This window comes from Parasteatoda tepidariorum, chromosome 6, assembly GCF_043381705.1.
Source record: "Parasteatoda tepidariorum isolate YZ-2023 chromosome 6, CAS_Ptep_4.0, whole genome shotgun sequence".
Classification (NCBI taxonomy): domain Eukaryota; kingdom Metazoa; phylum Arthropoda; class Arachnida; order Araneae; family Theridiidae; genus Parasteatoda; species Parasteatoda tepidariorum.
The window spans coordinates 30,719,107-30,732,315 of record NC_092209.1 but is presented as its reverse complement, the minus strand read 5'-3'; the positions used below and the strand labels follow the sequence as shown (position 1 = coordinate 30,732,315).

At 29.6% G+C, this 13,209-nt stretch overlaps 1 protein-coding gene across 1 annotated transcript in view; it reads left to right on the top strand.

The window, feature by feature from the left end:
- Positions 1-1,001: 1,001 nt before the first annotated feature.
- LOC110281906 (cytochrome P450 18a1) overlaps positions 1,002-13,209 on the top strand; it is a 15,866-nt gene continuing 3,658 nt past the window's right edge. The window contains exons 1-6 of the mRNA XM_021146375.3: positions 1,002-1,337; positions 4,491-4,612; positions 7,610-7,716; positions 9,411-9,718; positions 10,762-10,880; positions 11,721-11,976. Coding sequence (XP_021002034.2) covers positions 1,093-1,337; positions 4,491-4,612; positions 7,610-7,716; positions 9,411-9,718; positions 10,762-10,880; positions 11,721-11,976 — 1,157 coding nt within the window. The 5' untranslated portion in view covers positions 1,002-1,092. The remainder of the gene's footprint in view (positions 1,338-4,490; positions 4,613-7,609; positions 7,717-9,410; positions 9,719-10,761; positions 10,881-11,720; positions 11,977-13,209) is intronic.

Sequence of the window (13,209 nt, the reverse complement as noted above, 5' to 3'; positions counted from 1 at the left end):
ATGAGCAAATGTTTTGCAAGTTCATAAAAAATCTATAAATAAATATTGAAAGTAGTCATCATAGATTACCTTGTTCAATACATATTACAGCTTTGAGTGCAACATAATTTGGTTTTAAGCTATAAAACTTAGACTTAAAACATGGAACAATATTTTTGATATAGTCTTTTGCTTATATGCTAATTTACGAATTTTAATGTGCGGTGGGTTTGCAAGTTTATGAAGTATCTAAAAATGAAAATTAAGGGTTGTTGTTATAAGAAACCTTGTTAAGTCTTATATATTAGCTTTATATATATTAGCTTTGTAACATATATTAGCTTTATATATATTAGCTTTGTAACATATATTAGCTTTCAGTACAACATATTTGGGCTATGAGCTGTAACATATATATTATTAGTTATTGGTTGTTTTTCTTCTTAAATGCTAATTTGCCTTAATCCTCAGCATGCAGAGGATTTTGTAAGTTTGTAAAGAATTTAAAAATAAATATGAAGGGTAGTTGGTACAGAACACCTTTTCATTAATATATATATATTTCAGCTTTGAGTGCAGCATAGTTTGAATATGATCCATAAAACATAAGGTTATTTTAATAATTAAAACGGCTGGTTAATTTACAGAAATGAGAAAATCATGTTAGAAATAAAAAAAAATGTAAAATTACTTACATTTTTGTAAGCAATTACTTACATTTATGATAAAATTACTTACATTTTTGTAAGTAATAAAAAATAATTTCCTTTTGAATTATAAATGTTTCACTTTTTTCCTTATGAATTTCATATTTTTTTCCTTTTGAATTATGAATGTTTCATTTTTTTCCTTATGAATTTCATATTTCATATTGAATGTTTCATTTTTATCTGTTTTTTGAACTCTATTTTTAATTCCTTTTTGCTCTCGATAACGCTTTCTTTTATACTAAATAAACAATATCACCTGTGTAAAGAGATAAATTTAACCGTTAAGAGATGGCAGAACAATTGATTCACTTTATCACAAAAAACAAGAGATATTCATCTAGGAAAGTTTATAAATAAGAAGATTTCTAATATAGTTCTACTCTTTTTTACAAAAGGGGGTGAAATGGATAAGACAAAGCTCTTAATTAACGCGTGGGAGGTTAATTCCCTTACCAATACTTTATTGGTATTACTCGTTAGCTCTCTTTCATTATTTATATTGCAAAAAATTGTGAAGAAATTATGGAGTGGGAAAAAGCTTCCTCCTGGACCTCTAGGTTTGCCAGTACTAGGATATATTCCTTTTCTGGGTCCTGAACCTCATAAAAAAATTAACAGTTTGAGAAAAAAATATGGTGACATTATAGGGTAAGTAAACATGATTTTCTTTTCATTTAAAATCAATTTGTATTTTAATAACAGGACAGTTGTCAGGGTAGATTAATATAGTTCTGCAGTCAGTCTCAAAATGTGCAAACTAAAGATACAGTAAAATTGACCAATGCATATTTATAGAAATGAATTTGAATTTTTCTTTTTGAAAAAAATTAATGCTTTTCATTTTGCAAAATTTCTTCAATTGGAATGCGTAAGGGTTAACGTGGTTTACGAAGCTTTTTCGTCAAGGAAACTAAAAATAGCCATAGTTTAAGTGATTACACTATAATTGTTAGGTATATATAGCATCTTCTGTGCTTTAGAGCTGACAAAGAACTTAAATATTTTAAAAATTACTCAATTTTTTTTAAAAATTTACAGTTTGGTGACATTTTTTCTCCCACTGGAGAAATTTCAAAACCATTGCTTTACTCTCAGATTTAGCAATTCTTATGAGCCCAAATAATGCAGCATTGGAATAAGGTTTATAATATTATAAAATTAGTTCACAAAACTGTGAATAAGCATAGAGAGCGATGGCTATAGATAAGCAAAACCTAACAGTCATGATAACTTAACTTAATTGTTTCAAACTTAGCAGCAATCATGAAAATAACATATTATTCGGGGAAAAAATGTCAAGCAATCAATGTGTCATTATCGGTGAAGCGATCATTGTGTGCAGGGGATTGTGTCATTATGTGTCATTATGGGAGTAAAGGTGGTTGGTGTGCAATGCTGACTACATTGCCACGATTATGCTAGAAGTTAATATATTGTGGAGCTATAAATCTCAATGACCTAGTTGCCGGTAACGGGCTGTTGGAGGGAATGCTTTGCTTCACTATATGGCCCTGATAAATATTCGCAGATCATATCAAATTTTTTGAGTTAACACTGTTTTTCGAAGCTCTGTCGCCATAGAAAAGAAAAATCCATAGATCAAGTGCTTTACACTTGAGGAAATGCGATGATTTTAAACTATATATATAATATCTGGGCTTTAGAACGGACAGAAGACTTAAATATTTTAAAAGTTATTAAACTTTTTTAAAAATCGCCAATTTGGCGACATTTTCCCACCTAGATGAAAATTAGCAAAATCACTGCCTTGTTCTCAGTTCTTCCAAAATTTTATGAGCCTAGGTAATGCAGCATTAGATTAAGTTCTCAAATCATAAACAATTAGACCACAAATGCTTTTCATTTCCACAAAACTGTGGATTTTCTCCAGATTGACGTTTTGCGCCATTTTCAAAGTAAGCTTAATCAGCGCTGTCATTAGACATGAGTAACAGTTGCAAACTCACAGCACTTACAAAAATAGCATATTAGTCATAAAAATGCATCATTTCGTGTTACTTCGAAGCCTTTCAAAAACAGCCTTAAAGTATGCAGAAGTATGTTCTCAGTATGTTCCCTTTTTTTATTTTAATAATCATACTATGAGTCATATTTTTGATTAGTAGGGGAGAGTGGGGTCAATTGTAACAGGGTACGATTGTAACAGAGCAAAAATTTCGAGTGTCGGGCTCTAGATTTGGTTCCTAGGTGGCGCACAAGGTGTATTTAATAAATCTACATGTACATCCCTACTGGCAACCATTTCTATGTACTTTTGAAAGAGTTACATCACAAAAGATATTTTCACGCTACGTAAGTACTTTTTTTGGTATTAGAATATTATATTGTAACAAAGTAATTTTGTTTAAACAAATAAAAATTATTAACCGAATATGCAAGTGGACACCTTAATTAACATTTCAAAAAAAAAAAAGATTAGTTTTGTTAATTAACTAGCATTGTTTTTAACAAATGAAGCTGAAATGGCGTCTTGGGGACGATTGTAACAATAAGTAAAGGGACGATTGTAACAGCTGAAAATAAATAATCTTACGTTTACAAACCATTACTTAACTCTTTAAGAACCATCAACAGTTTCCTGTATCATTTATATTATGCTGCAGGTGCATTATTTTATTTGTCACCTTTCACAGCATAAATTAAAATTTTTAACCCCTTAAAGTTAAAAGTTTAACCCTTTAGGTCTCTGCTCATTATTATTTTTACTCATTAAATATCACTACTATTTTGATCAATAAAAAAATATATCACAACTATGATAATATGTATAATTAACTATGTTTTAGTTGAATTTATGAACTGTTACAATTGACCCAGTAAGTGGGAACAATTGTAACAAGTGCACGACTGTCAAAAATTGTTAATAACTAATATAATAACATTTAAAATAAGGTATTTTTTTTTTTCTAGTAGAGGATTGTCTACTTTACTCATCTGTCAATTAACACTAATAATATATTGAATTTTTTGTTAGTTAAAAATAGTTAAGTAAAAAATGTTACAATTGACCCCACTCTCCCCTACTGTTCACAGCATATATGTAGTCATCTTTTATTTTTTATGATAGGCATAATAAAAATTACAATTTTAAAATGCTAATTTTATGTTAGTTATGATAGTGGCATGAGTTGAAAAAATTTACACAGAGTTCAAAATTATTCTGCTCATCTTACTTCTGGACTAATCTAGTTAATAAATCGTTTTATTATTACACTGCGCTGTATAAAAAAAATTATCTGGCAGTATTTCTGCTGATTTTTATGTGAAACGATCTAAATCCTACTAAGATTCCTGTTTCTCCTCCTCCCCTTGTATTTTCTGGGAACACCCCTTAAATATGTATATTTTTTTCGGTAATTTTAAGGCTACAAATTTGATTTGGAGGGAAAAATAATTTTTTCGATCTCTGAACTTTTTATCTGGGACTAGAGAATTGAAAAGTTCTGAAACTTGAGTAGTTTTTGCAAAAAAGAGGATTTTGGGGAAATAAATTTAAAAATACTTTAATTCTCATTTTATAATTAATAAATTATTAATTATAATAATTAAATTCTATAATCATTCTATAATTCTATATATTATAAATATTATAAATATATATTGTAAATATAATTCTATAAATATTATAAATAATTAAATTCTCATAAATTGAAAAAAAAAGAAAAGAATAAAACAAAAATCATTTTCTCCTTTGTAACTTTCTAAATAACTATAATTAGATTAAAATTTTAATTGCACTCATTATGCAAATTTTATTTTCATTATATATTTCAATTTTAGTTTGTATTTGGGAACAAAATATACAGTAGTTCTAAACGAGTATTCCATAATGAAGGAAGTATATTCTAATCCATCAAGTTTAGATAGAGCAACTGAACAATTTGGCCATATGGCTGATTTCGGTAAGTATGTATTGAAGGCTAAAGTTTAAAATAAATTAATTTGATCAAACATCACTGACGAAAACCGCCTGCTCAAATTAAAATTGTTTTTATAATTATTTTATGACGCATATAGAAAATATTTTGAAATATTTTTGTACTTTTTCTGTCAGACAAAATTGTTTAAATATATAAATGTTTCTACTGTACCTTCTGTAACTAAATTTCTAAACTTAGAATAAATTAATCATAACCTCTATAGTGAGAAACCTGAATACCACACAGCCGAAGAATTCTGTGATAAAGATATATTGCAGGGGTGGCCAACCTGCGACTCGCGAGCCACATGCGGCTCTTTGAAGGATTATTTGTGGTTATCGATAAATGTATCTGAGTTCCCTTTTCATTTTTGTGCTATTATATTTTAATATTTGTCTGAACCCATTTGAAATTAACATAATTCAAGGTGAGTTTTCCATTTCCAATATAATTATATTTCTAAAAAGCATCTGAAGAATTCGTATTAATAGAGATGCAAGATTTGCAAGAGATGCAAATTTTAGTTCAAATTGCTGCACATTTCGTAAAAAAATAAAATAATACAGAACTTAAAAATAAATTAAACCAAATAAAGGGCTATTATGCCATGTCTTAGGGTATGAAAAATTACCAAATTTTCACACTTACTAAGTTATTCACATATTATAAAAGCATATTTTATTATTAATTTTGATTGATCATTATAATTATGTTTATTTAAACTATTCAATTAGTAATTTTTCATTTCTATCGTAATGGCTTACCGGAATTCCTATTTTCGAAATTATAGTTCTTATTACAACACATTGAGTAAAAAATATAAAACTGAGAAGCAAATTTCACCAAAGGAATGGTTTTTAAGTCACGCTCTTAAATGCATCATGGTAAAATGACATAACTTCACCAAATTTTAACACTCATTATAAAACAATATTTTATTGTTAATTTTAACAAAATTCTTAACAAAGCGCTTTGGTAAAAATCACTGAGCTTTTTGGTGTTCCCATAAAACTATATTGTGACATTTACTATATTGTGACTGTTTTGACCATACTTTTTTTAACAGTGAGTAACTCCTTACGCCAACATATTTAGAATGCCTTAATGTTAGAAAAAAAACCTTATCAATATTCAAAATAATCGAAACAGAGATTCCCTACCAATATAGGCAAAGTGTTAGATGTTGTTGTTGTTGTCGTGTCTATGCTAGTGCAAAGATTAGAGTCCTCCAAAAGTCTTGGTAACAAGGCACTATTTATAGAAGAGGGGTGCCATTGCCTCCGGAAAGGTTGGACTTCTGCCTGTTGGTCCGCGGGAGCTATTTTATTTTACTCCTACCACCCCATGGCTGGGTGGTGCAGTTGGTTTGTCGTCGGTCTTCTGTGCCCAATTCTGCGGGTTGGATCCCCGGCCCAGACACCGGATTTTTGGGATGCAGAATATCCTCAGCGGCCATGTCGTATGATCATGCATGCGGCATGTAAGAGATCCCTGGAGTGCCTTATTGGCTCTTGGCATTTCCGGCAAAATTAAATTCCTAGAGCACTTTAGCATCCAAATAGAGTCTCGGCGCTGCCATCTAGTGTGGCAGAAACTAGACGTCAAATTAACATGACCAACGGTATCTCACCCATTAAGGTGGTCCTAAAACAGTGGATACCACCTCTGGAGAACGCAATAGGTCTGTTCATCGGGAAGACTGATTGTGCAGCTCATTGGAAATAATTTTTTTTTTTTTGATTTCAAACTAGAGAGTTATACAATTATTGATTTTCGCTCGTATGGCAAAGTCACTGAAAAATATTAACAGTTGAACTTATTAATTGTTAAAAGAAATATTAGAAAATATTGAGAATTAATTTTTAAATTATTGGAACTATGTTGAGATTAATTTTGTACGATAAAAACTTAAGTTCTAAGAACAATTTCTTTTGTAAATTTCTCTCATTTCATTATTGAAGAGTTTACAAGTGTTGAAAATTGAAATTCTGAAAATTTCGATAATTTAATGAAGCAACCATGTGAAAAATGAAGAAACTAATATTTGCTTGAATTAAATAGGGTGCTTACAAAAGTTCTGCAACTACTTTTCTTTAATTCCTAACCAATCGCAGCAATACTTATAAAGGTGATATCTTAGTATGACAACGTGGCAATGTGTAACAAAGTGAGACAGCTTAAAGGCAGATTTTGTTTATAAATGTGTATTTTAACGTTACTATTTCTTGTAAATATTGATAATTAAGAAAAAATCTTTAAAAAAACGAGCATTTATTTTACTTAATTTCCTTCGTTGTGGCTCAACGTGACGATCTCAGATGAATTAAAAATATTTATCAAGACATAACTTTAGGTTCTTCAGGAGATAACTTTAATTTTAGCCAAGCTTTGTACATCGAAGACAAAAGAAATTTATGATAGCTTATCCTTTTTTTCTTTTTCTAAGGTCTTTTTTCTCACATGATAAACAAGTGCAAATAAACAAAGGTTAGCAAATGAACAATAATAATGTTCACAAGATATATATTCTTATTTAATTAACAAATCTCCACGACTTTGTAATTGACTTTTCCTCCCTGATTTTCGTCTCTTTCAACGCAAAGAAGGTTGATTATTCTAATTTTCACCAGTAGAGATTTAGAGTAGACTGATTAAGTACACTATAGCCACTTTACTGTACTTAGACACCACTTTTAGGACTAGAGCTGAGGTCATTCAAAAGTTGAGTATTCGGTTGATTTTTGTCTCTTTCAATGCAAGAAAGGTTGATTCTTCTAATTTTCACCAGTAGAGCTTTAGTGTAGACTGATTAAACACACCATAGCCACTTTATTATACTTAGACACCACTTTCATGAGTATAGCTGAGGTCATTCAAAAATTAAGTATTCGGCTGTTGTATACACATATACGGGACATGTAAAGTTTGTTTCTGTTTGTAGTAAGAGAATAAACAGCTTTATGTTGATGTTTTGACCAGGGTTTGGCACTTTGAATGGAAAGCCATGGCAAGATCAAAGGAAATTTACAATGTCTACCATGAAAGATTTGGGTATCGGAAAAGAATATTTCGAAGAAGTTGTCAGGGTAAGAATCTGGAATCGTTTAGAACATTTTATCTAAATTTTTTCACTTCAAATCACAAAGAATATGGAAATTTTATTTTGGAATAATTCAGGATTTTTTTTTATCATAGGTGAGGAAAAGTTTTGATTTTTAAATAGAATGTCACAGAATAGACTAAAATTTAACTGGGGAACAAAGTTTTTGTTGCTTTTCCTTACATTAGCTAATTCCAGTGCGGAGGTATCAATTTTAAAATTTGTTTTATTCCTAAAGCTGCAGATATTTTTTAAAATGACACTTCTAGTCTATTTTTTTGTTGAAATATACGTTTAAAAATGTTATATATAATAAGGGGTCATGCAAATGTTGCAGCAAACTTTTGGGGGAGTTAAGGTTCATCATCAGAATTGAAATTGCATTAAGCCATGACCGGAAGTAAATTTACAATCCAGAGACTTTTAACAACTCGTTCTTTTTATTGGAGATTTTCCTCGCGGCTGTTGTCCAATTGTAATGCAAACTTTTATTTCCTTTAAAATCTGTTACCTAAACTAAAAAAAAAAAAAAAAAAAAAAAAAAAAAAAAAAAAAAAAAAAATCAAGAATCAAGATTTTTTATTTATTAAAAAGTCAAACAGAAGAGCGGGTCGTTAAAAACAGCTGGATAGGAAAATCGCTTTCGGAAAACGTCATCGTACGCGGCTTGGGATACTTCCATATAATGACCTGTTCAGAAGAATGAAGAAGCACTTCATAATGGGGAAGCGCACCTTGTGGTATGTAACGACTTTTTTACTGGTACTAATACAATTTGACCCTAATGATCTGTTCCAACTCCCGTAGAGGTTGCTCGCAACATCTAAGCTACTCCCTGTTATAGAAAACGTTCTTAAACCTAAACCTCACTTAGAATAAGCATTTCGACCCAAAATAGACTGAGAAATATTATTTAAAAAAAGCTGTAGCTTGAAGAGAGAGACCGATTGCAGGTTTGAAATCAGCGATACGAAAATATACAAGATCTGTTAAAAAAATCCCATGCAACTGAAAAAAAAAATGTTCCCTAGTGTAATAATTACAATGAATAATACTTAAAACACTATAAATTATTATCAATAAAAAAAATTATTATTTACAAAGAAACATAATTAGTTAAATAACCATAATTAATTAAATAACCATAATTAATTAAATAATCGTTGAGCACTAAAAATATCCTTACTCACACTGAATAATTAAATATTACAAAAATCATTATCAACTGCAAAAATGCAATGTAATTTCTTACAATAACAACTTACTTTCAATAATAATTTACATCAATGTATAAGAATTATGAATATACCAACTTACTTGTAAAATGATTAATCACTTTTAGAATAATAATAAAATATTATTGCAATTTAACTGAATTATGATGTTTTCTTATTATGGGTTTAGTTAGTGGTCAACGTTACTTGAGGTGACCACTACCGTTAACCAACCTACCAATTTTACCTTTTAATAATGAATATGTTGTTAATTACCCCTTTTTTTTAAGAAGGCAATGGTGAACTTTATGCTCCCCATTAAACCCTCTGCTCATTTGGAAATTACACTTTATTGTGGGATATACTTTCTCTAACACATTTTGCAATATATTTACCGATCTTTTTTGTATTTTCATGAAATAAGTTTAAAAAAAAGGCGAGGAATATAATTTTTTTCATTCAACAGGATGAAGTAGCTGAATTTATAAAATACTTGAAGACACTGGATGGAAAGCCAACACATATTTTTCATCCCTTGCAGTTTTCGATAGCTTCGAACATTATTGCCTTCTTGATTGGGAGGAAACTGGACAAGGTAAAAGAAGCAGACATCATTCAGCTTTCAATGGATTTTAACCGAATAATCTCTTTAGTCAGTGGGACAACAATGGCTGTTGTTAACGTGCCCGGCCTTTCAAAACTTTATCAATTCCTGGGTATTGCTGGTTTTAAAGAGGCCGCGCGTGTCTCCAAAGATTTCAATGCTTTCTTCAGGTATGTCGGTGTTGAGAAATTTTAAGGTACGATGAACCATAATATTGCTTGAACATGTTGCAACCTTAATAAGGTACCAAAATAATCATTGTTTTGTGTTTCTAAAATTTGTTTTGGAGGAGGTTTTACCACGAACAAAACTTTTAATCACAAATTCGATTTCCCGCCATAACTAGTTTAAATTTAAAAGATTGAACGAGTGAGCTCAGACAAACTTAGAGCAAGCCATGGAGTTTCAAACACTGGAAAGAAATTTTCAAAATATTAAAATGAACACATATCACGAGAGGAAACTTAGGATTACTCAATGGAAAAGTTCTTTTCCAATAATTAGTTTGTATTTTAAATTTTTTTTTCAGCAATTGAAACTTTATGGTTTTTTCTAGGTTTGCCTGATCTTCCCCAAGGAAGTAATTTTGACTGCTTTTTAACTGCTTTTTCATTTGCGAAAAATGTACAAATGATAATGCATAAATTATATTAATTTCTGAGTGAAGTAAATTTTTTTATTGCAAATATTTACTAATAACTTGTTATATAACTGTAAATAATATAAAAAATATTAAAAATAATTTAAACAAATTTCTTTGCTCTACACAATGGAGTAATTTTGACTGCTTTCGGGCAATATAGGTATATACTAAGTTTCAGTCTTTCTAGTGTTATGCCCTTAATATTTATTCTATGTATATTTAGATCATTTTATTCAGTGGTTCGTTAATGTGTTGTTTAAAAGTAATGCTTAACCCGTAATAGCTACCCACCCAAATGTAGTATATACTGTGCATACTCAGCTCATTTTGATGCATGAGTAGTTATTGTATCGTTTAAAAGTGTTGTTTAACCTTTATAGCTACTCCCCCAATTGCAGTGTATAGTCAAGCTATTTTGAACCGGGAGTAGCCATTAAGAGCTAAACAACACTACTTTGCGCTAATCTACGATTTTCTTTAATATAACATGAAATTTATAATTGAGAAGTTTCAAAAGTTACTATCTGTTAGCTAAAAACTTGATAATGCATTTTTTTTCTGCATTTTTAGGAGGGAGGTGGAAAATCGTTTGAAATCATCGAACTCCCAAGTATCTCATGATTTTCTAGGTGTTTATTTAGAAGAATTAAGTAAATTAGGAAGCGACGCAAGAGAAAAGTATTTTTCAGGTACTAATAATTAAATTCTTCAAATTTCTTTTGAAAATTTAAACTTATTCATAATATTCAGTGAAGTGTTGGTACTAAATATGCAATATTCCATTTCTTTACAACAATGCAATAAATTACTGCAATTGTTTATTATTATTTTTCTTATTTTGAGTCAAGTACTGGTTTAATTATTGCAGCGATATTTATAGTATAAAAACACCCCTAGGGGTACAGTGAAAAAAAATGGTTCAATTACTGCACTTTATGGTGAAAGCATTTTTGGTATTAAATAACCATAATTCTGGTTAATGAAACCGAAATATACGGTATTTAATCCATTGAATTAGTAATTTTTCGTTAAGAGCATGACGGTTTACCGGAGATCCTGGTTTTCAAAATTATAATTCTTGTTAAATAAATTTAAAATAAAAGTAAAATAAAAGTAAATTTAATCAAATAAATGGTTTTTATGTGATGCCCTAATGTAACAATAAAAAGTAATGTAATTTTATCAAATTTTGACACTCATTATAAAACCATATTTTATTGTTAATTTTAATATAATTATTACCAAAGCGTTTCGGTAAAAATTACTGAGCTTTTGGGTGTTACCATAGAGCCAGAAATATGGTAAATTTTATAATATTGCGGTAGCATAATTACCTACAGTATTTACCATATTGTTTACCACACTTTTGTTTTCAGTGTGGAAAGGGACAATATGGGTACGCAGACATTCTTCTGTTGCCTTTTACTATTTTGTAGAAAGGTTTCAGAATTGGCATTTGTATCCGCCATTGGAAATAATAAAGACATTGTTTGTTCATTGTTTGTCTAGATCAAATCATTGTTTTTCAGAAAAGATGTTGGTGGGCAATGCTGTTTTACTGTTTGTTGGAGGAAGTGACACAATATTTGCTTCATTGATATGGCTGTTGAGATTGATGGCTGATCGTAAAGATGTTCAAGATAAAGTCTACACCGAAATAAAGAGTGTTCTTGGAATGGATGGAAAAGCAAAATATGAAGAGAGAGATTTGATTCCTTACACTTTTGCTGTACTAATGGAAGCGCAACGATATTCTGGTTTCGTCAGAATACCTGCAAGTAGAATGTTAGTAATTAATTTTTATTATTCAGTAATTACTTTTCTTTAACACTGTAAAAAATTTGGTGTGCATTTGATACCATTTTTTGGTGTTGAGGTAAGCTAAAATTTTCTACAGTGCATATAGTCACAGTACTTATTTACATTTTAATTGTTAAAGTTTTGTTTATTTATTCCTTTTTGTTCATTTGTTTACTGACACATATTTTCATGCGCATTATAATCAATTTAATGGCTGCATTATAAAAACATTACGTTTAAAAAACAAGCATATTTTAATAATATATTTGCACTAATTCTTTCAAAAAATAGTAATTCTGTTAATTTAATTAAATATTTTCTACGACAGTTTTGTATTGATTTTGAGATTAAATGAAATCTATTCAACATCAAAAATCATCATATACCATCATCAAAAAGGGGAGCAACTGTACATCAAAAATGTTTTACAGTGAGTGTTGTTGCTAGATTTAGACAAAATTATCTGTGGTGATAATGTACTAAATAAGGTTCGTATAATTAACACATCGCTCAATAAATTTCCGGTTTAGATGAGAAAAAGAATTTCTTTTAGAAATTCAACTTTATTCGTTAACATAACATCAAGAAAGATACATTCATTCCAATGCTCTTTTAACTTTTTCGATTTCTTACTGTTGAACAAATTGTCTCTGCTCTCAAAACAGGAATCAGTTTCAAATATCTCCTATCTATATTATATAAAACGCTAATATGTACGTATGTATGTATGTATCAATAAAACCGATGATATTTCTTTTCTCGCGCTGGCAACAGTTTTCATTTTTAATTGAGTGGATTCGGCGCGCAAGAGCACGTAGTGAGCAACCAGATAACAATAACCAGAGTGAGCATTATCAGGTTGTTCAATTCAGATTCATGCACTAAAAACATGACAATATTCAATTTAAACTCAATTAGGAATTAATTAATTAATTGAAGTGAGAATGCTTTAAAAGGCCGCTGTTGAATTGATATTTTTCTACTGGGAGCTAACGTCTAAAAAACGTTTAAGTGTTTGTATTGAATGCATTGAATTTTTTTATATTTCGCGTTTATTTATGCATTGAATTTTCACGCTTTAAAATGCAGAATATTAGTGAAGCAATATTTGATAATTTATTTTGCTAATATGTTTCTTATTTAGCTAATGTTTTGATTTTTTCACCATGTACAATCTAAATAGCTAATATACTTTTTTAAAAGCCAATAAGAACATTG